The sequence below is a fragment of the Martes martes genome (genome assembly GCF_963455335.1).
Source record: "Martes martes genome assembly, chromosome: 14".
Lineage (NCBI taxonomy): Eukaryota > Metazoa > Chordata > Mammalia > Carnivora > Mustelidae > Martes > Martes martes.
Genome location: NC_137902.1, coordinates 49,412,097 through 49,435,480, shown reverse-complemented (window position 1 = coordinate 49,435,480; position 23,384 = coordinate 49,412,097). Strand labels below are relative to the sequence as shown.

General features: G+C 51.3%; 1 protein-coding gene across 5 annotated transcripts in view; it reads right to left on the bottom strand.

Annotated features, from left to right (window-relative positions):
- The window catches only part of KCNMA1 (potassium calcium-activated channel subfamily M alpha 1), a gene marked incomplete at both ends in the record, with an annotated part of 724,384 nt that overhangs the window by 504,273 nt on the left and 196,727 nt on the right, over positions 1-23,384 (bottom strand). For all 5 annotated transcript variants that reach the window (XM_080822610.1, XM_080822608.1, XM_080822611.1 and 2 more), the window contains one exon: positions 5,526-5,687. In XM_080822610.1, coding sequence (XP_080678736.1) covers positions 5,526-5,687 — 162 coding nt within the window. The remainder of the gene's footprint in view (positions 1-5,525; positions 5,688-23,384) is intronic.

Here is a 23,384-nt window from a genome sequence, read left to right as displayed (position 1 = left end):
TTTGCCTGAAATGTAATAAAAAGGGGAGGGAGTGCGGATGAGAGGAAAAGAGAGATGGAAATGTGAGCTGTGCGTGAACTTGCCACCAGGCAACCCTGGAAAGAAAAGTACAGGATGCTGATAAGAAATGTCAGCAGCACCATGAGTCACCTAAAGGGAGAAATGAAAGCAATAAATGTCACATAGTTGATTAGGCGCATGCCCACGTGCAACGCCATTCTGTCCAACCAGTCCAATTTCACGTGCAAAAGGCACAACAGAACACGTCTATTTAACCCTATTAAACCGACAGGATTATTTCTGTTGGAAAGGCGTATTTGATACATATTTTCTTTGGGGCCCCGGGTGATGAAGATAGAATGGCCCAGCCTGTGTACAGAATGTTAGGTAAAATGCCACACGGGCAATGCATTTAGGAAGATAAAGGGAAAGATTGGTGTTTTTCTTTCTTCTTCTTCAACAGATCATCCCGATGACAGCAAAGCAAGTAGTCTATCTTCTCAGTCCATGGATTAGATCTAGATGCCGGCTGGAACAATATTCAAATGTAGTGGCATGGGAACATGGGGGGAAATAACCAAAAGGAACAGTTCTGGGAACTCTATCTTTGCTCAAGGAGCTGATCATTATATGGACAAAAACCAGTCTTTGAAGAGAAGCACAAATTACTGAATGTATAAAGGGCTTGCTGTAGTACGGCCCAAGCAATGTAGACATGTAGACCCAGCTTGCACCTTGAGGTGAGACCATGTGTGGCCATGGGACATAGTGTTTTCTTAGAGAGACAGCCACTCAGAGATCAATGTAGGGATTAATAAATATGAATGTTCGGAAATAAAACGCTTAACAGAGATGGGTTGAGTGTGTATGTGTGCCAATATTTAGCTGTCTGTGTTTCTGTGTGTCTGTAACTTTCCTCATTATAAATGGGTTCTCTGGTACTATAACTCTTGTGATATATTACCTTCCTTCTTAAGGAAGTTCCTCCAGTTTCTGCCTTTTGATTTACTTACTAAATAAGCAAGTAAACAGACCACGGGTCAGCAACCTATGGCCACAAACAACAGTCTGGCCCACCACCTGTTTTTGGCAAGTTTTATGGGAGCACAGTCACACCTGTGTATTGTCCACAGCTGCTTTCAAATGACAATGGCAGAGCTGAGTAGTTGTGACAGGGTCCCTAGATCTTCAAAACCTAAAACCTTTACTGACCCCTTGCAGAATACCTTCCCAACCCTGAACTAGACTAACTCTACTACTGACTTTGGCTTATGATTCTGTAACGTATAACCAAGCAATACAAACGCCTACTCTGTTTCTTGCCCTCTTTATTTATATATACCACCTTAATCTTAGAGAAATGTAATTAGCTCACCAACCAGTAATGCAGCGTATAACCACAGACATGTAAAGTGTGAGGAGGAGAGTAAGACAATCAGGACAAAGGGAAAATGAGCCAAAGGACAGAGAGATGTAGTCAAGGGGGTGTGAAGGCGTAGAATGCAAATCTTGAGGTGCTGTGTGTTTTCCATGGGCCATGAACTTGGCTCGCAGCAGCCGTTACAAGGAGAGGGCCATGATCCCTTTCCCAACTTGAAGTGTTCCCTGAAGGTCCACCAGGAAGACCACAGCAATCCCTGGCATGAAGAACCACCTATCTCCTGAGACTGTGCATAAAAGGAACAGCGGATGTGGTGAACAAAGGCCCCAGCAACACCCCAACAGCTGGGAGGGATCTCCACAGCATTTACTGTTACACCAAACAGTCCCGTGGCATGGGCCGACTCCACGTCCCAAAGTGCACGTCACACCAATTCTTCTAGTATATTCCCAAATTTTGACATAAGCATGCACCCCCTCTCATAATCAGAAAATAATAAATATCTTTCATTTAAAAAAAAATAAATAAAGGAAGGAAGCTGCAACCCTTGTCAACCTGCTGCTCACTTCGACGCAGAACCCCTCAGCCACGCGCTCCAAGAGGAGACTAGGTCCGGTCTGGCTCTTCTCCTGAAGCTAAGCCTGAGTGCCACAGCGAGAGACAAAGTAGGCTATTCCGAGACCCGAAGCCGAAGCTCCAGGTGGGAACTAGGAAAAGCACTGCTGAATGGTGACTATCATTTATCCTTTTGCACATGGAGCCCTACAACTTTAAATCTAGTTTATCAATATAAATAGTTCACGCCCTGCATCTCTCTTGTTCACGGCTTTATGCCCGGGACCTAGAATAGTGCCAGGGGCAGGTAAGAAATAAGTACTTAGCTGCATGAACCATGTGCTCATCTGAGAGAGCCCAGATAGCAGGTGTGTCTACAGATGTGCTGGGGTTGTCTTGGGGAATCTTCCCCAACCTGGGCCTTACCCACAACGCCTAGCTCTGAGACTCATCTGTGACAAGAAGACAGGTAAGAAAGGGGCCCAGGTGTGGAGGCCACGCTCCTGAGCCATGTGTCAAAAAATAAAATAAAATAAAAATTGAAAAGGGAAACTCTGAACAGCTGGATGTCTAGTCTTGCTTCAGTCCCATTGTTGCAAGGATAAACATTTGGACAGCTCAAGACAAACACAGCTTTGGGTTCTGCACAGGCAGGGCTGTGTTCTGGTGCGCACTGAGACTTCCACGGGAAATCTGCTCCCTCCTCAGAGCAAAGCCCTGCCTTCTCCTGAAGGAGAGGACTGCTCTGGAGGTACGGCCTGGAACTCCCAGATGTCTATTCTCCGTGCAGCGGGACCTGCTCTGCTCTGAGAGAGCCAGAGCGGCCTGGGCAGGATTTTCTCCAAGGAGACCTTCAGAGAGCAGCTGGCGTCACGGGGAGGCTGAGGCAGACCGCGCTCCTCCATGCAAATGTTAAGAGAATCAGGCCAAACCGCCTCAGGACCTAATTGGCTCAGACAGTAATGGCAAAATGTCACAGCCAAAGCGACAGCTGCCCGTGGCTTAGAAAAAGAAGAGACATTGTCTTCGACTGGGAAGTAACGATGTGGAAAGAGCACTAGACGGGGAGTCCAGAGGGCTGAAGGCTCAGGCCTGGCTGTGTCATTTCAGGCTGCATAGTCTTCAGCGAGGCGTTGCCCTTCCCAACCCTTGGGTTCCTTGACTGTGAGATGGAGATGAATTCATTGATAAGACTGGCTCTCTTGCTTCCTTGTAACGAACCCCTACAGCCCAATGGCAAAATCGGGAATACGGAACAAATACAACATGCACCTTACCATGATCATACTGTATAGGGCCTTGCACAGTGCCTGGCTCACAAGAGGCTCTCGAGAATGTTACTGTGAGCAGGAGTATGAAGATGGCTACTGGGGTACTTGGTCTGTGAGTTCTGCTCCCAAAACAGCTCCTCCCACCTGCCTGCACCTCACGGTACTCGTTCAGGACTTGCTGCCGTGGCCTGTCCCCAGCACCAGAGCTCACAGTCCTGACTGACCCTCACACCTCAAGCTCCCACCTCCCCAATCTGCCCTCCATCTGTCCGCTAGTATTTCTCTCTGCACAACCTTCCATCGTGATGCCCCTCCCTCAAAATCTCCTTTCCCTACAAAATTCAGTCCAAATTCCTTAGCTGGGCATTTGAAGACATGACAAGCTGTCTCCAGCCCACCTTCCCAGGTCTCCATCCCCTCGGGTGCCTCTGTGTTCACGGCCTGGTCCTCCCTCCCTCCACGCCGTGTCCTTTCTCTGCCGCCTCTGGGATGATCCCCTCTCCTCCCTCTGGGATGATCCCTTCTCCTCAACAGACATTCATGATGTTAGATCACAGTTCAAACTCCAATGCTTTCTGCCTTATTGTTTATTATTTAGGTATTCTTCTCAGCTTCTGGCCCACTAAGTGGTCCCTTTCTTGTTTCCAAGCTTTTATCTTTGATGTCTTCTCTGTCATGAAGCATGGAATCAGTTCATCTTGAAACGGAAGTTTTAGCTCAAAGGATCTCCTCCCCGTGAGGTGCCACGAAGGCTTTCTTGATGGTCCCTATGTCCCCACGCTCAGCGCCCCCTATGCACACCCACGTGATGCTTGTACTCATCGTGTTTCTCCTCCAGACGTTCTTTCAGTGATTTCCGTCCATGGTGCAATGGAATTAGATCATTCCTTGTTTTCCATAGGGCTGGAAAAAACGCCTGGCCAAGTCATCCTCAGTAACTCTTGGCTGATGCTGATGACGATAATTAGGGCTGTCTAGAGTGCCACAGTGGCCACGTAGAAGGGACAGGCATCGCATCTGGGCAACCAAAGCGTCTGCTGAGCCTCGTCCACAATCACTACCTCAGGTAGAGAACATGCTGCCTGCGTTTCTTCCCACATGAGTGCCCAGACCTGGAATTCAACCTCCACAAGCTTCCCACACAGAATCCACTCCTGCACAAGCACAGAAGAGCAATGGAGCCTTTCCCGGAGACTCTGCAGGGAGGTGAGGATGGGGTATGGTGGCACAGCCTGCAGCAAGCCGCCTTCACTTCCTCATTAGACGCTCCGTGCCGTCCCGTCTCTCCTGGTCCTACCAACTTGGGTTGTCTTGCTACAGGCAGTAACTGGCCTCACCGGTTCCTCTCTCCTCCTCTCCTAAGCCCCAGCTTTAAATCTCTTCCATTTCTAGGTTTCCACCAACGAACAACAGCCACAGCTTCACATCCAGACTCTCCAGAAGGCTCGGCTCCCGAGAGCTCCCTCCATTAACAGAACCTTGACCTCCTTGAAGGCTGTCTGGCCACCAGCTTTGTGACACAAGCATGACATTCAGTGTCTTATCTCCTCCCTCAAGCAGTTTGTGATATATTCATTCCAAATGTAACACAGAGTTCTCCCCAAGAAGGATCCCGAGGGATCAACTTTCACCCCCTCCCTACATTTTTCATCACCCCTCACTGAGCTTTTGCCAGAAAGCATCAAAGTTTCCAGTGTTCCTGCCCCATCTTTGATACACCCAACCGTCAGAACATTCCCATTCATCCTTTGAGCCAAATGAGTCTTGACCAAGCCCTAGTGTCAGGCCCAGCAAGGGCAGCTTCCAGAATTGTAGCAAGAAATCATTTGGAATAGAGCATCCTTCTCAGGAGAATTCCTGTCCGAGAGCAGACCCAAGAAAGCCGATGGGCACGTAGAGAGAACTCTCTGGATCCTGGCATTTATCCTTTATGGGTTCTCTGCAGAATTCTGAGCACACATTGCGTCGACTCCCTTCTCCTCTCCAAGATTATCAAGCTGTGTACGTGTGCGTCTATGTGCCTGCTTGTGGATGTGTGCATCCTTGTGCGTGCATGCCGCGTACACCTACCCTGCTCGCAGAGGAAATGCTCTCCATCCTCCCAACAGACCCTTGTCGCCCCAGATGCAAATCCCCCCTCAAACCACTTGCTTATGTATACAGAGAACCCAGCCTCTACTCCATGACCCACTGTTCACCCCCCACTTCCCAAAAGTCGGAGGCCTGGAGAAGCCCCAGGAAACATGACATCCCTCTAAGCAAAGGCATCATGGACCAGACAGCAGGCCTCCCCAAGGAGGAGGGAGTTGGGGACTCACCAGGACTCTGCCAGTCAGTGTCTGGGCAGATATCATCACCCCCGCCCAGTCCTTCACAGAGGTCATCCAGCCGACCTCAGCTGCCACTGCCTCCTCTTTTTCGTCCACTGGCTTGAGAGTGCCATCTGCCTGGCTTGAGCCATTGTTAATCTTCTGGGCCTCCTGGAAACAAAGAGAACAGGGTTGAGAATAGGAACCAACTGAGTTTATTAAACACAACCTACCCAAAAGAATCGAAGTTGGAAGAGTTCTGGCTGATGTGGGAACTGGCTTGAAGGTACAAGGGGCAGGGAGATGGAATGCATGATGGCTTTGGTTTTCTTTTAAATCTTTGTCTTAAAGAATCTTTTTTATTTTCTCTTAAAATATCTTTGTGAAAGAAAGAATGAAATTTGTCTCTTTCCCCTTTAAAGGGAAAAAAAAATCACTAAGCTCAGGACAGAAATCATCTCATCTAGGGTCGGGAATAACTATGAAGGAGGTGAGGTTGGCATACTGTGGTCTCCACCCATCCAGCCTTCCTATCCTGCTCACAGGAGTGCTCTATCTTTCTTAAGAAAATCCCCAAATCCTCATCTCAATCTGTGTAGTTCAAAAAGAACTGAAGGCCCACAATGGCTCTAGAAATAGAGACTGATTCATTAGACCACCCCATCCCTTAAGCAAGAGCCGTTGGGCCAGTGATGATTACATGGCCCATGCCAACCCAATACACTTCAAGCCTGGGACTTTTGCTAGAAAGAGTAGGAAAGGTAATCCTTCCCTGAGAATGAAGCCACCACAGAGGAAGCTATAAGTGACAGAATACGGATGTCATCATTTGAACATCTGAATCCAGCTGTGCCTGAAATCCACACCAGACCTTTTTAATTACAAAAGAGAATAAATTGTGGCTAAAAACATGCTTGAGTAAACAAGGTTGACTTCCTCCGATAAATGAGCCCCACGTGGGGCCCTAAATCACATGCTTTTATATGCAATGTATCCTCTGCCTACTTCTCCCAGAGAGGGTCAAAACTTACTCCCTCACCTCCCTCAAGTCTTTGCTCAATGAAATCTTCTCAGGCTACCCTTTGAAAACTCCAACTCGCCTTCCAATAGCACCACCCTTCTGTTTTATTTTTCATTCACAGTCTGCCTTGTGATACTCACTGAGTATCAGCCCCTCCCTGGGCCTACGAATGACAAACAAAATACGGGACACACAGAGAAAACGGAGTTTCAGATACAATACAAGTTTTTTACATGACACATAGCTATACTAAAAATATATTCTATAACACATATATTTAATTGGACCCCCTACTCAAATATCCACTTAGATTACGTTTGCAGGTACAGATAAAGAAAAAGTTGCTGGCCAATTATGTTCACCCTTAAATTTAAAAGCTTAGAACCAAATTTGAAAGCAAACACACTGTGAGTCGGAGCAAGAGAGAGAAACCAAGGCAGACGTGAAAAGCTTGGTCTGTAGTGAGTGGGGGTAAGGCAGAGTGAGGAAAGGAGAGCTGAGGCGCACAGGATGAGTCATCCTCTTGGGGACCTGCAAGCAGGCCAGAAGCTACTCCTGACGCAGGGTTCTCCCCTTCCGGCCTCCACGGGCTCGAGGGAAGTCGAGAAGCCAGAAGGCACCTCAGCAGCACTGGGGGCTCATGCCGTCTCTCCAAGTGTGTGAGGTCCCCAGGAAACTAGAACAGTGTGAGAGGAGGCCTGTGGGGAGCCCCAGGGTGGGCACACTCGGGGCCACCTACTTACACCTGTGGACTCTGTCACCCAAGCCACCTAAGGCCAGTCTCAGTGGCCTGTTAGGACCCCGAGTCTTGACCACGTGGAGATTCTGCTGGTGTAGATTCAGCTCTCCTGCCGCATGGGACCACTGGGACCCCACACCCCCTAAGATGGGGACAACATGGCCTGCCGCATAGATGTTGGCGGGATTAACCAGGGCCCAAAGGCACACAACACACTTTCAGTTCACTAGTCCTACCACCTCCCGCCTCTCCTTGAGCCACTGGCACTAGAAAGCAGTGATTCTCAAGTTCAAGTGGGCATCAGAACCACTCGGAGGCCTTGTTAAAACCCAGTGCTGGGCCCCGTGTTGGAACCTACTGATGCTACCAGCCCGGGAACCCCACTTTGAGAACCACCGTTCCTAATCATGTTGGCACGGCTTAATCATCCCTGCCTGATCTAAAATGGGACACGGATCTGAACCCCCAGCTCTTTCCAAGCCTCTCTCTTCACCCGGGACAGAACCACCTGTTTCTTTCAGAACCCGGGGTTGGGGGTGGACAAGGGAGAGGTGGGGGCAGGGCAAAACCCTCAAATCAGAGGCTCCTGTGTCTCCTTCTGAGCAGTGTCCACCACACCCCACCCCAGCGACCTGTCAGAGCTGGTCCACGGCCACGGGCTGCTCCTCAGCCCAGGAGGCTCAGGGTCCACAGCCACCTGGCAGACCGGCAGACCTTGAAGGAGAGAAGCCGCCTGGAAGGGGCCAGGAGGCAGAGAGTCCCCCCCTTAGTCCCAGTGGTTTCAGTGCATCAATAATTCAGAGCACAAGAGGTATACTGCAGAGAATGCCCTTTTGCCAGCCCTCTTAACTATTGTTTTACAAGGCATTCATTATTTTAATTACTTTATGATAGGCCAGGAAAAACACAGACTAAAGAAAGATAATGCCCGTGTTATTATTTGCTTACACTAGATGCCGGGGGCTTAATTACCGCAAGTGGGAGGCAGGCCTGGGGGAGCGGCAGGACAGCAAGGAGGCCGGAGCTCTGGGGGACCTGCAGCCAGCCGGCCTGAGTTGCCACCTTTGGCCTCCTCCGGCCAAAGCATCCCTTGCTGGCAGCAGGTACAACCCCTCCCTCCAGAGAAGAGAGGGCAGAGGCCCAGGGAGGTTGTGTCTTTGTGGAGACACATGGCAGGGAAGGAATGGTAAGGGACGGTGCCCAATATGACAGTGACTGGCCACCACTTACCAAGCCAGAACGGGATGCCATCCACTAAAAATTAAGTGCTTTCCATGTACAATCTTGCCTAGAGCTTATGATAATCCAGCAGGCAGGTGGAGTTAGCCCATTTCACAAACAACGTGACTAAGAGCAGGTATTGCTTACAGGAAGACACAGAGCTTGAGAGGGCTGGAGGCAGGCAGCCTACCGGGGCTTGGTCAGCTCTGCCACTGACGAGCTCACGAGCCTCACCTCCTCCATGTAAATGGGAATCAGCAAGCCAACCCCAGCAAGACGGCGGCAAAGCTTCTGTCAGATAAACCATGGGCAGTGTTTGGCCTGGTGCTGGGCAGCCAGAGTCCCCAAGGCAGAGCACCCACTGATGGGACTGGTTGCCTCCAAGGATAGTCAAAACTGAACCACATTGTTTGGTGGCACTGAGAGGGACGCGAATGGACCCAGGCGGGACACTGACCCAGAGAGAAAACTTAGTAATTATAGAACGGAGGATAAGCGAGTAGAACTTCTAAAAGCTATGATTTTTCAGTGATGCAATGGGCCCTTGGGAGGGAAGGCACCATGACTTCTGGAGGGACTCCAGCCGCGTGGCACCCCCTAGGACAGTGGGAGCAGGGATTCCTACACAGAGTGGGCCCTCAACCAAGGGGCCTCTTAGATCCCTTCTGATTCTGAGCTCCATCAGATCAACCTCCCACTCAGATGAGGAGACTGAGGGCCCGAGGGAGGCTGCCTCCTGGGTCCCAGGACACTGCTCTCTCTCCTATGCCCCAGGACCATGCTGGGGGTGGGGATCAGTGGGCAATGGTGCTTTGTTGAGTAGCAAAGAGGGCGTCCACCAAAACTTCCACCTCCCACTGCAGAGAAGGACTCGGCAGCCCTTCCGGGAGGGCTCCTAAGGAGGAGTCAGGCTCCCTGGTATCAGGAGAGGCCTGGCCCTGATCCCCACTCACCCTCCGGGGAGACCACTGTGTGCAGGTCCCTCTGTGCTTGTGGGCGTGTGTGTGAGACAGAGAGGCCCCACAAGCTACAGGCTCCAGCTACCCTAGCCTCAGCCAGGACACCAGAGATTTTCTGAAGTGGACAGAAGGATGCCTGAGGGAGAAGAGAAGAGCGGGGAAGGAGGGGAGCGGGAAAGAATAAGACAGGGGCGTGTCCTGGAAGATGCAGATCTGGCGGTCTTAACTTCGGAGGCCACCCCTCCCTCCAGCTCTGCCCCCTCTCCCCCGTTGAGTCTTCCGTAAAACAGGCCAGAGCTGCCTCCTGCAGACAACATGGGACATCTAATGCCAGAGCCCAGACGGCAGGGTGGGGAGGGCCGCAGGGCGCCAGTACAGGTCCAGGGGTCTGAGGGCCCGGTGGACCAGTCCCCTCCTGCTGCCTGCTCACACAGGAATCTCTCGCCGGCCTCACCCCTGCTCTGCCTTCTCCCTCTTCCTTCGAACATCATGTCCCTTGGTGACTTCCTGTTGGCATGGCCACAGAGGGCCTAGGGCCTCCTCTGTCACCTGTGGCCAAGGGCCCGACCAGACCACACTCCCCTGGCGCTCCCTACACAAGAGCACACGTCTGTTGGATGCTCAGGCATTTTTCCTGAATTGTAAGATCCAACACCAAAGCCTCAGAAGGGACCTCAGTAATCCCTTCGGATGCCAACGCCCCTCACTACACACATGACAACACCGCAGGCTGGAGGGGAAGCCACATGCCCGGTGCCCCCCACCCCCGCCCCCAGCCCCTCTCTTGCTCTTACCCTTGCTGCCTCCTGGGCAAGATGGTGCATCCCCTCAAACCCAGCCCAAGGGAACCAGCCGCTCCCCACCACATCCCTCCACTGCACCAGCCTGCAACCTGGAGGCCGGGTGTTCCTGGGCCTGGCAGAAACTGCCGGGCCAGGCTTTGCATGGAGGGGCCGTGGCAGGGAGTAACCTTTCTTGCCTTCAAAGGGCCTGGCTTTCCCCAGCCATGAGAGCAGCCCTGGCCCAGAGCTGGAGAACAAGCCCATTTTACTCCCAGGACCTCCCCACCCCCAGCCTCCAGGCTTCAGTTTGGGGCAATCTCTCCATCTCCCATCCTTCCTGAATTGGACCCAGCATATTGCAAACTTCAGGTGTGGGGTGTGGTAGGAAAAACCCTGAGGATCAAAATACTCAAATCTGAGTTGAGCTTTTCTGGACGGCCTTAGACAAGTCAGCTCATTTCTCAAAGCCTCGTCTATAAACAGCAATGAGAGCTGCCTTGTCATCTGATGAGTGGAGCACAACACTTAACTGTCTTATGGGGGTGGTGATGGTGGCACTGCTGTCCTCTGGCTCGGAGAAAGGAGTCCCGGCCCCCAAAGCCAGGCCCTGAAGAACACATGGCTCAGCTCTCAGATCCCCACCCAGCTGTATCTTGCAGGGCAGGACCCCCATTATCTCCCTGAGCCCCAACAGGATGTTGGAATTGCCAAGTCCTGCCAGGTGGCCCACTGTGCTGACCCCACCCTCCTGTGAGCTCCCGCCACACCTGCTCCTGCCTGGCTAGGCTCACTCATCCCGGGGTACACTTACACCCACACCTGTCGGGTTGAGCCTGGTGCCAAGGCCACCCCGGGCATCACACCTGCTGTGTGACTGCAGAGGGGAGGGGGGTCAGCCACTGGGAGGAATCCAGAGTTCCCGTGACACTCCCTGCTGGGGCTGCCCCCAGAAGCTCCGAGTCTGCCTCGGTTTGATTTCATCTCAGCAATCCGGACACTGGCTCCTCGTCCCAGATCTGGGAAGTGGCTTAAACAGTGCTCATCTGGGAGGAAAACTACTCTTAAAAATGTAAGTCAGATCGTGTTGGTGCTGTGCCAACACCCTCCTGTGGCTCCTCGTCCCACTTGGAGGACAAGTCACAGCCTTCACACAGTCCAACGCACCCAATCTGTCCGCGCCTGCCGCCATCCTACAAGTCTCCCACTCACTCACTCTCCCCAGCCGCGTCAGCTTCCTTGTGCTGCCAGAATGTTCCAGACCCACTCCCATCTCAGGCTAATTGCACTGGCTGCTCTTCCTGCCCCCAGAGAGCCCCACGGCTGCTTGCCTCACCACTCTCAGGTCATCATCACCTTATTACTGACAGCTTCCCTGCCCGCCCTGTCGAAAATGACACCCACCCCACACTGACCACCACTGCCCCCCACTCTGTTCCTCTTCTGGGCAGTTATACCACTAGCCTGCCTGTTTCAGTCCTCTTTCACTGTCTGTGAACTCCATGAGGGAAAGACTCAATGTTCCTTTGGGTCATTGTCGTGTCATCAACACTGCAACGCTGTGAGCTCCGTTGAAGCACCTTCCCCATCTTGGTGAGAGACAGGAGCCAAGGGTGGGAAGAAAGGGAGGAAGGAAGGAAAGGAGGAAGGACAGAAGGAAGAAAGGAAGCAGGGAAGGAAGGAAAGAGGGAGGGAGGGAAGAAGGAGGGCTGCATCAAACGGGAAGTCAGTTCCAGGCACGCGCAGCTTCTAGAACAGGTAGTATTGTGGATCAGTAGTAACGAGACCACCGCTGGCTACCGTGGTTGAGCCTGAGCACAGTAACTCTGTACTGAGCCTATGCCACAGAGGAGGGCCTAAGTAGCTGGCCCAGGAAGACACAGTCAGACTTTCAGCCCAGCTGTCTGACAGCAACAAGAGGTGAGTGCCTGCCCTGACGTCCTCCCAGGGAGACCGTGAGGAGCAAACAGGATCAGATGTGTGGAAGGTCTGTGGGCTACTGCACAGGGCCCATGAGAGTTTATAGTCATCATGAGGACTCAATCTGCCCCACTCCAGGGTATCGCATGGACAGCAGAGATCCTTCGGTGAGGTCCCCATGCCTTGAGAGGGTAGTTAAATCAAGGACAGAGACACACGGTTCCTTTCTTGGACAAAAACCAGCTCGGAGCCAAAAACCACCCTTTGTGGAGCAAATGCATCAAATCAGAAATGAGCACAGCCAAGCTGACAGGCCGTGAAGCCTTCCTCCTAAGCACCGAGGCGCCCGACACAGATGTGGCCGGAGGAGGGGATGCAAGTGATCCTGAGTCCTGCAGGATCTGAGGCACCTGCGGGGTAGGAATCAGACATGGACCCACCTCCCCCACCATCCCTGGGGGCCCGATGGGGTGGGGTGGAGGGGGGACTGCAGCAGGGGCCGAAGCAAGCCCCATTCCTGGAAATCCCAGGCCTGAATCCTCTGTCCAGAGCCTTGCACCACGGGGTACTTCCTGGATGCTCAGCTTCCCCAGGGCTCTGGGGGAAGGAAGGACTGGAAACCCCCGTCTGTCCTCTCCCTCCTGGGTCTTACAGGGAGTCCTACTCCATCCTCACGTTTCCCTGGTCACCATCGGAAACTCATTTCCTAGAGTCTATTGAAAGATTCTGTTACTGAGTTATCCCTTCCCCCCTCCCGGAACCCCAACTCTCACCCCATCTCCAGTGGCAGCTCCCCACCTCTCCTGCACCCTCTGATCCTTGAAACTGACCCAGCGGCCCCGTGCGCAGTGGCCCTCAGCTAAGCACAAAGCAGGAGACCTTCTTTCCCGCTGGAGGACTGGGGGTGGGCTGAAGGGCTCCAGGCTGGAAGGTAAGAAGCTGCCGCTCCAGCCCCGCCTTGCCCGGAACACGCTGTGCCACCCTGACCAGTCACCCAGGCTCTCTGAGCAGAGCCCTCTTGTGAGAAATGAGAAGGAGCTGGCAGTTAAGCCCATCGTTTTCTGTTCCTGGGGGCCCAGCCTCAAGTATTCTGTGAGGCACCCCAGGGGGTCAGCAAGGGAAGGCAGAAGAGGCAAGGCCCCAGCCCCTGTGAAAATCCAACCATCTGCATGCTGAGCCGTTTCACCTCTGACGGAGGTGTTTCCTGTGGGGGAGGAAACGTTTAAAATCCACTGAGTAAAAGTCTATAGGTCCATTGTAGCTTTGAAAAGATGCTTTATTTCGGGGTGCCAGGTCATGATCCCAAGATCCTGGGATGGAGCCCCACATCGGGCTCCCTGCTCAGGAGCGAGCCTACTTTTCTCTCTCCCTCTGCCTGCTGCTCCCCCTGCTTGTGCTCGCTCAAGCTCTCTCCCTCTCTCTCTCTCTGTGTCAAATGAATAAACAAAATCTTCAAAAAAGAAAAGAAAAGAAAGAGAAGATGTTTATGTCATGGCAATGATTATCACATTCTGGGGGCACAGTCTGGCCTAAGACCCAGAAACGCCTGAACGTCAGTATCTGTAAAGGCATGGGGCTCCCGGGACCTCTACGCAGGCCACTGTCTGCGTTCCTCCACCTGAGGCCTAAACGCTGGGGAATGGTCCTCCAGACTCCCCCACTCCTTCCAAACAGGCCGAGAGGAAATCCCTTCACGGCAGCCTCTTTCACATCCTGGGCGTGTGGCCCAGCACGGGATTCTCCCAGGTACTGATAATCCTGTGGATTAGGGATCAGACCGATTACCTAAAGCAGCTCAGGCAAATAAAGCATAATGTGGGCACCGCCAGCTGGGGTGTTCCTGACAAGAGTTCTGCGCAGGGAGGAAAAGGAAGAGGGGGTAGCCCTGACCTTCAGGGGTGGGGGAAGCGGGGCAGCTGAGGATCGGGGCCCCACCTGGAGCTGGCGTAAGCTCCAGGTGAGAAGCTCCAATTATCCGACCCCTCTCTTGCAGGTCAGAGCCTCCCCTGCACCCCACAGGCTCCCCATCTGCTCTCTGGGACCCCACATGTGCAGGAGGCCCCACGTTGGTGCCAGAGGGCCCTACCCAGCAGCTATCCCCTCTGCCAGAACATATACGCTCTGCCTCCGGGGAAGGGGTACGGCGCCCACAGACTCAGGCCATAGGAGCTTTAAAAGAAGCTCAGACAAAGCCAAGTGCTCTGGGATGTCAGGAAACCACCAGAGTTTCCCAGGGTTTCTCCACGTCATAAGATACTTCATCAACACAGGCAATTGTAGTTATAGCTTCCCGGGTTCACCGGCCAGTTTCTCACGCCTAGGAGCCCCCTGGGCTGTGTGTGAATAACCGCTCTTCATAGGTCTTTGTGGGAAAAAAGGTGACAGCAGAAAAAGGCTGGGTGACCTTTAACAAGGCACTTAGCATCTTTGTGCCTCCGGTTTCTTTGTCTCAAATTCAAAGGGGCTGTGTAAACGCTCCCCAAGGCTCTGTCTGGCTTGCAAAGCACCCGACCCTGAGGTCTGGATAGCAGGCCCCTTGCTTGCACGTGTCTCTGAATGTGAAGGGCTGGGGGAGCAGGGGCCTCTTACCGGCCCCTGCCGGGCAAACACCGTGAGCTGCTCGCCAGTCTCCCAGGGACTGAGGAGGGGCTGGCCCTCAGGAAATCCTGCCTTCCCTCCTGCAACCACAAGCCAAGTCCTCTCCTGGCGGACTTACTTAATCCTCATAGTAAGGCGGAGAGGTAGGAATGTCACGAGACTCAGAGAGGCTGAGTAATTCCCAAGATCACTCATCTAGTAAGTGGCAGCTCTGAAATTTAAATCCAGTCTATTCTAAGACTAAAGGCCATGTTTTTCTTCTATTCCTTGCTGCCTAGGGATAGGCAAAATGTACAAGGACGAGAAGGGATCTCCTCATAAAATGCTGCTTATTACTACTGCTGAAACAATCATCTTATACCCCATGGCTTCCAGCTAACACAATCTTGCTGTTCACACATCTAAATCTGGTCACGCCTTGTGGGGATGGGGAATTGGAGAAATGGCCCGGGGAAGGGAATTCCAACCTAGGAACAGAATGACCCATGGGACACAATGTCCCGTAGTGAGATATGTTCTCAAATGGCCATACTTGCTGCTTAAACCTGAAAGTTAAGCCCCAACTTTTAGGACGAATGTATGTATCTCAGCCAGTACGCAGCACACACAAAGTAATAATCTCCTTCTCCTGCAATTAGCTTCACAAATGAGAACATGCTTGTCAGTCCAGAGTTCACCACTGGGGCCTCAGAAACTGGAAGTGTATTAGCAGAGACCCCCGCTCTGATCCCTCAGCAGAGTGACCCAGGCTGGGTCCAAGTGGGTCTGTTCTCCTGCAAAGACATGGCCTGTGTCTGCCCTGGGAGAATGGCTCATTAACCACCTAGACAAGAAAACTATCACAGGGCCTAAGTCAGAAGACAAAAATCACGTTTGTTTTCTAGTTGAGGAATAATCTGTAATCACACTAGGCAAAGGGGGCAGGGCCCAAAATTCAAAAGGATTAATAACAAGTCGATTTTTCTTTATGTAGTATCTTGGTAAATCCTGTGAACAAGACTGCAAGTGATAATCACTATTATCCCCGTTGTGAAAATGGGAAACTGAGGCACTGACACTCTCTAAAGGTCTCTGGTTAGCACGGCAACCTTCCAAACCCCAGTGAGGACCCTGAGCTCCGTATCAATCCCTTTCCTCTGTAGGAAGAATCTTGCATTTTATGGGAAGGCAATCTCGCATGCATTTTTCCTTCAAGGAGAGTGCTCAAATCCCCTCCAAAAAAATTTTTTTTTAATGAAATGAATTTCAGGGTCACAAAGCCATAGAGGGCAAAGTTGCAAGGGTCTTCGGAACTTGTGCGGTCTGATTTTATCCCTTCAGAGAGGAAGGGCCGAGGGTCCTGGAAGGGTGGGAGACTTTCCAAGGCAACACAGCCTGTTCATAGAAGAGACTGTGAGACTGTGTAGAATCCCACGTGGCCGAGAGATGGCACAAGAAGCGTGGGAGGCACGGGTGTGGTTAGAGAGCCAGAGTCGGCCTCCTGGCTGCCCCTCCTACCCACTGTGCGATCTAGAACCCCATCCTAGCCTCCGCTTCCTCGCTGGAGAAACAGGCTCACAAATGCCTTCCTTGGAGAATACCTGTGAGTCCCAGCCATCGTGACAAACACAGAGCAGGAGGGGAGGGCTCAGTAAACAGTATTACCAGCTGAGTGACAGACCAGGTTCTTGTACGGCCTTAGAAACAAGCAGCGCAAGGTCCACAGCTAACAGAGCTGACCGGGATGTGAATCCTTATTTTCCAAACAGCAAACCTCATTTCTGTCCACTTCACCAAAGTGGAGGCCAAATCTGGCTTCTAGTCAAGACAGACCGGAGATGCATAACTAAGACCCACAGGAAATCCAAAACCCTCGTTTTCATAAGAGAAGGCAGAGATCTCCATATCGCAGCCAAGTTAACTTTTATGACTCAAGTTGGTTGGGGGGGAAAAGGCACATGAATCAAAATAGGGATGTGGACGTGGCTGGGGAACAAAGGAATGTTACCCAAAGACAAGGCATTTTACACAGTTGACGGACCAGTTCACCTGGTCGGAGAGAGTCAGGGACTATTCCTCTCTCTCACCTTCCACCCGGCTTCCAAAAAGCAGCCCAACACCATTTGGATTGTCCTCTTCCAGAGGACTTACTGAGAGGGAGACAGTAGAAGGTCAAGAGGGGAAAAGCAGAAGGAAGGGAGCCCATCACCACCTGTGGATCAGGAAGCGGATCGGGCCCGTGTGGGCTCGGTTCTCACTCTCCACAGCAAAGGATCCTGGGAGGTTGGCTCACAGGCCCTCTGGTCCCAAGGACCATGCACGTTGGGCCACACCACAGTGCTGCTCCAGGAGGGAGTCTGGAAATGAAAAGTAATAGCATGGTGTAATGATGTATGTCAGTGAAGGACGGCCAACATTCCTCTCCAGGGAAGAACTGTCCTTTTCTTTGACATTATGTCATCACTCCTTCGTTGGGTATTAATTTGCCCTTTTAATGAAATGACAATGATGGTAGAGCTGGCATCTGACGGTTTCTTTTTTTATGTCCATGCTTTTCAAAATAAAAAGCTGGCAACCTTGGGATAGTCTCTATGTTTTTAAGTGTAACCGAGTAGCCCATGGAAAGTCTAGGAACTGCTCACCTCGTCCTCATTCTGTAGATGGGAAGTTAAGGCTCAGAGAGACCAGGCTTGTAATGGCCACAGTCCCCTACATGGAACTTCGGATGTATCTGCCACACCCATCAGGGACAGCCCAGGGCCAGGAAAGGGTAGGGCCCAAGGGATGGACACAAGGTCCCTCAGGGTTCCAAGAGCTCGGCGGTGCCAGTCAGGAGAGCAGGAGACAGGCAAATGGATCCACTTTCAGGGCTCGGGGCCGTACCGAGGGCCCTGAGTTCCCAGCCTCACTGGCAGCTTCTAAAGTCCTCATTCCTACTGCGGTAGAAGTGCCCAGAACCAGCGCAGCTGCAGCCACAGCCCCACACCATCAGTCGGGGCACAAGTGGGGAGAAGGAACTTCCCAGCATCCCCCGCAGGTGGGAGGAACTGCTTGGGTTGACGAATGCCCACCATACCAACAGACAGAGCAATACAACGTGAAACGGTGAGTAACCTAAGCAACAGCCCAATGCCCCGAATGAGACTGACCACGTCCATCCCCTTGGCTTGCCACCCTTTTCCTCATACCTAACCTTGTGCATGGGGATGCACGATCTCCATCGACCCCCACGAAGTGTCCACTGCCAGGAGGCCAGGATCTTGGCCCAACTTGTTTGCTGCATACCCTCAGAGCCGGGGGCCTGCCTTGCACATACAAGGGGTTTAACATTATGCTAAAAGAATTATTGGACAATTTCTGGGTTTTGTTTTGCTCTGCCTTGTCTTCCCACTGTTCATATTTTCTGGAGTCTCAAAATCCTCCCCAGTTCCCACTATCTGCTGTCCAGAACCCCTCAAGACAGGATCTTCAGGCCTGTCTGCTGCTTTCCGGGCTGCTCCCTGAGCTGGCTTTCCCACGGGATTCCCCTGATAGAAATTGGTCCTCCTTAGCACCAACCTCTGTGCTAGCCGTTCCCACTCCTGGGACACCTACTCCATTGCTCTCCCTCAATCAAATCGCGGGGAGCCAATGTACGTCCTCTCCCTGGCCATGGCCCCTCCAGCTCTCCCTACTGTCTGTTCCTCTCACTTGTCACCGGACAGGCAGAGGCCGGCAGTCTAAGCTGTCCTTTAATCCATGCATGTCACATTGTCCCCATTAGCCTGAAAGCAACTTGAAGTCAAGGCTCAGGGTGTCTGGCATACAGCTAGCAATTAATAGATAGCTACTGGTCGAGTGAACTCGAAGTCTGCTTCGTAGGCCCTGGAAAAGCAAGCCCCCTCCCGGGCACCGCTGATATCCTGACTAAACCAGGCCAGTTTCCACAGCGTGAGGCCAGCACCAGCTCCCAAACCGTCGCTCCTCGGCAGAGCTACGTTTTCAAACACAAACACGAAATCCCAAACGAGATCAGATGTCATGAGGCTTTGGAGAGGCACATGCTTCACCAGACATGTCAGTCAAAAAAAGATGAATGTTCTTGTTTACAAAAGGATTTGTCCCACTCCAGGAAAATTTCCACCACGATTTAGGACCTAATCCAGCATGTGCCGGTAGACCTCTCACTGAATGAACGTCGTTCTGCCACTTCCATTTGCTGAACGCAGGATGGGGTTTGGCTGTAAGGTCAAAAGAGTGGTCCCAATTAGGTGGTCCTTTTCCAAGGTGGAATGTGACCCCCATTCAGGAAACCGAGGCCCAGCAAGTCCGAGAGACCTCAGGAAAGACAGATGGCCAGAACACTGGGCCATCTAGTGTTGCACTAGGGACCAAGCAATGTCGACGGCCACCCAGCGTGGGCGCCTGGGCTCAGACATCCGGGGCTCCGCAGAGCTGCCCGCCTCCCCGTGCTCTGACTCCACACTGGCCTCGGGGAGGCTGGGCTGGACTCTGAAACCTCAGCCTCCTGTGCTCCTGAGTTCCCACAACCCTCGTCTGGATCTCGGTTTCCAGCACAGCGGCCAAATACAAGACAGTCTGCACTGGCTGTGAATGTGAAGTAATAACAATGATTCAACGGCCGGGGGAGAAGCGAGGGGACTTCTATTTCTAACCGGTTCAGATGACGGCTTCTCCTTCTGGATCCCTGATGGGAGCCCGGAACGGTGAGCACCCCAGCACCGCAAAGCCTCCGCTCTCTACTTGGCACCCCTAGACCCATCAATCTGTTTCCTGTGGCCTGGGACCCCTCCAACGCTGGACGGCAGGGAGAAGCTCAGCAGCTGTGAGAACCTTCTTTCTCAAAGAAGGTTTTTCCAAAATTATATCAGGTTTCCTTCTACCCCAGCTTGTCAGCGGGGGACTCTTTTGCCTAACATGGTTGAGGAATGTCTTAGAAACTGGTGTGATTCAGTCTGGCTTCGGAGGAGGTTTTCCGCCCAGACAGAGCACACGGAGTGTCTGGACGCCGTGGCTCACTACCCCCAGGGGCACCCGCACCCTTGCCCTGGCTCTGGACCTCAGTCACCAGGGCACACTTGAAAAAGTGGCAGGTCCAGCCCCAAGATGAAATTAGATGTAGAAAACAAGTCAAAAGGAAGCCAAAAGGTCTCTGCATACACTGGGCCTCCTTCCCTGGGAGGGCATCCTTCACGTCCCCCCACCCAGGATTCTGAGATGCCAAACCTAGTTCCAGTGCACCCAGTATAAATATTGAGGAGCTACTGGGGAAAGTGAATCAAAAGCTGAAATCTCAAAAGGCACACCCCTTTCTTCCAGAACAGAGGACAAAGCCATTCAGCCTTCTCTTCGGATGGAAACTGCTTTTCCCCTCCTGCCTGTTGAGACTAGCCTCCTTCTGCAAATACAGACCGTCATCAGACAGGGGCCCAAGATAATTGTTAGAAAATGCAGTTTGCAAAAATGTCTGTAATCTGAATGTCAAGTTTACTAATGAATTACTACTCAACTGTTGTTAGTTCTGTACACTCTCCCCTGAGGACCCACAATCTCCCTTGGACGAAAAGAAACATGCTTTCCCTCCATTAGCGTTCCATCTACTGTGCTCAGGAGGGCCACACCAGGTGGGCATGGGGAAAAAGATAACACAAGGGGCAAGCTTCCTTTGAATCTCACAGGTCTCCTACTGTAAAGATCTAACAACCTGGGGCCCCTGTCTGAACACTGTGGTCATCACCCGAGCAGGCATCCCAAGAGCCCTGCGTTTCCATAGCAACAGTCAGTCCAGCCCCTAGAACTCCCAGAGGTGGGACATCCTTTGTGTGGGCAGCTCTGGAAGGAAGGTCGGATTGTTGCCTCCAATCCCAGTCTGCTTTTCTTCTCCTGCTATAGCTGCTTTTCTAACCAGAAGTCTGACAGAGATAGTTTTTAGCATTTCTTAGCATTGACACATCAAAGGTGAAAAGCTAGCCAAGGAGAAGGGACATTGAAGTTTCTGGGGATACGGGCAATATTCTATTTCTTTTTTTTTTTTTTTAATATTCTATTTCTTGACCAAGTTGGTGGTTCTAAATATCTTGTCATCATTATTCACTACTTTGTACTTTCATGTTTATATACTTTTCTGTATATTTGTTTTATTTCACTGTTTTTAAAAAGACGTTAAAAATACATCAGCCAAATGGTTCTTAAGGGACTCATCATCATCACCCACATTTATTAAATATCTTTTGGCACAGGACAGAAGACTCAGATTACAAATGACTCTGTGTCACAGTCCTGGACAACGGAACCAAGAACCAGAGCAAACTTCATTGAAAGTCATGGGTCTTGGGGCACAGCCAGGGGCTAGGCACCAGCCAGAAGGAAGACGTCAAAATAGAGGTCAAAGGCAATCAACACAGCCATAGAAGGGATGGGCTAGAACCCCCAAGAGGACTTGTCAATATAGCAGTTGCCATTGGTTCAGGTTAAAGACTGTGCCTATAAACAACGTCACAGGGAAGGGGGTGTGTTTTATGGTTTCTACCTGCCACAGAAGGTCAAAAGATGAAGTAGGCAGGGCCCTGGCCATCAGAGAGAGTGAGCCTTCCACTACCCTGCACTGCTCCCCCAGCCCTCCCCTGCACACACCTCACACCATCATAAACTCATCACTTTGCTCATGTCAGATTTATTACCTCCCCCCTTCTTCCCAAACCTTACAAGTTCTTCAGGACGCAGTTTAAAAGCCACCTCCTCCATGAAGCCTCTCCAGATCTCTTAATTGGAATTAGCATCTCCCACTGGTGTTTGTTCAACACTTACTCTCTGTTCCCTAAGAAAATTACTTGCTTCTCTGGTAAGGAGCTCTCATTGCATTCGAGCACTGTGGATCTATCCATCATTCCCCCAGTTAACAATCTCGAGGTCAGAAACCTCATTGTCTTAGTTCTTGTAAATATAGAATATAAATATATTATCTGTAGAATCTATTCCTTAAGATTCTATTTATTTATTTGAAGGAGAGAGAAAGCAAGCATGAGTTGGGGGGAGAAGCAGAGGGAGAGGGAGAGAGAGAAGCAAACGCCCCACTGAGCACAGTGGGGCTTGGTCCCAGAACCCCGGGATCATGATCTAAGTCAAAGGCGGACACTCAACTGACTGAGCCCACACAGGTGCCCCTATGGAATATATTCTACACTGGGGATGTATGTGTGTATGTCTACATTCTTATTCTACATCTAGCGCCCTGCCAAATGCATATGTAGTAGGTGTGCAACAAGCAATCAGTGTTGATTAATAGACAGGTTTAAGAGGAGGCAGGCCTAGCACCTAAGACACAGGTTCTTTAGGTTGTCAAGAAGCGCACAGAGCCTGTGGTGGGTGGAAAGGGCGGGGGAAGGTGTGAGTGTCACAGATGTCACGCAGAGCCTTCCAAAATCCACTTCTCTCCACCCCCATTCTATCTCCCTCGATGGATGGCCTGCGCCGCCCACACTTGCTCCAGTCCTCCATCCATTCCCACACCAAAGCCAGAGAGACCTCACAAACTTTAGATCACCCATATCATGCCTGTGCTTCAACTCTTCAGTTAGTTCCCACTGTTCTTAGGGTAAAGTTCAAAATCCTCAGCATGGCCTTCTGAGATGCTCTTGTATGTCTGGCCTTTGCCTGGCTCCTTGATGCTCCAGCCATACTGGACTTTCTTCCATTCCTTCAGTGAGGGGTCCTCCCTTCTGACTCATGGATTTGCATGTACTATTTCTTATAACAACCGTCTCTACCCAGTCATTTTCCAGACTTCCTACTCATCCTCAAGATCTTTCTCCAGAGAGCCTTCCCTAACACCCCCTGCACCTCCATCTCTGCGCGGTCCCCTGTAACACTCAAGGCACCTGCAAATACTTGTTCACAGCCTCTTTCCTTCATTAGGCCAGGGGTTGGCCAACTATTTCTGTAAAGGGTTAGACAGTAAATATTTTAGGCTCTGTGGGCCATTCGTGGTACGGTCCCTATGGCAACTACCCAGCCCTGTCATGAGAGAGCACAAGTGGCCACAGACAACATGCAAACAGAGCAGAGAGATTCTGTTCCAATAAAATTGTATTTATGGACATTGAAATTTGAATTTCATATAATTTCACATTTAAAATAAATAAAATATCCTTCATTTAAAATTTTTTTCGACTATTTAAAAAATGCAAAGACCATTCTTAGCTCACAGGCCATACGGAAACAGATGGCAGGCCAGACTTGGCGCACAGCCTGTACTCTGCCAGCTCTTGCACAAAACTATAAGTTCCATGGAGAGAAAGAGAAACTATGCCTTGTTCACGGATGTATTCCCCCAGCACAGGGCCTGATTCCTAGAAGGTGATTCATAAAAATTTGTTGAATGTCTTGATATGTGGATGAGAGCACTGTTTCCCAGTGTAGACTCCGCAGAACGCCAGTCCAGTGGGAAACACCACGCAGAAAGGATTCTCTTACCAATGAAATCCGTCAAGGTTACAGTTCCCCTTCCTGGAAATTTTCCATGTTTAGTGCATAAAGCATGCCAAAAGCTCAGAACTAGTCAAGGAACTTGTTTAACTTCGACCAATATAGTACTTCCCAAACTCATTTGACCAAAGAACTTCCTACAGTAACCCAAACCTACCAATATCTATG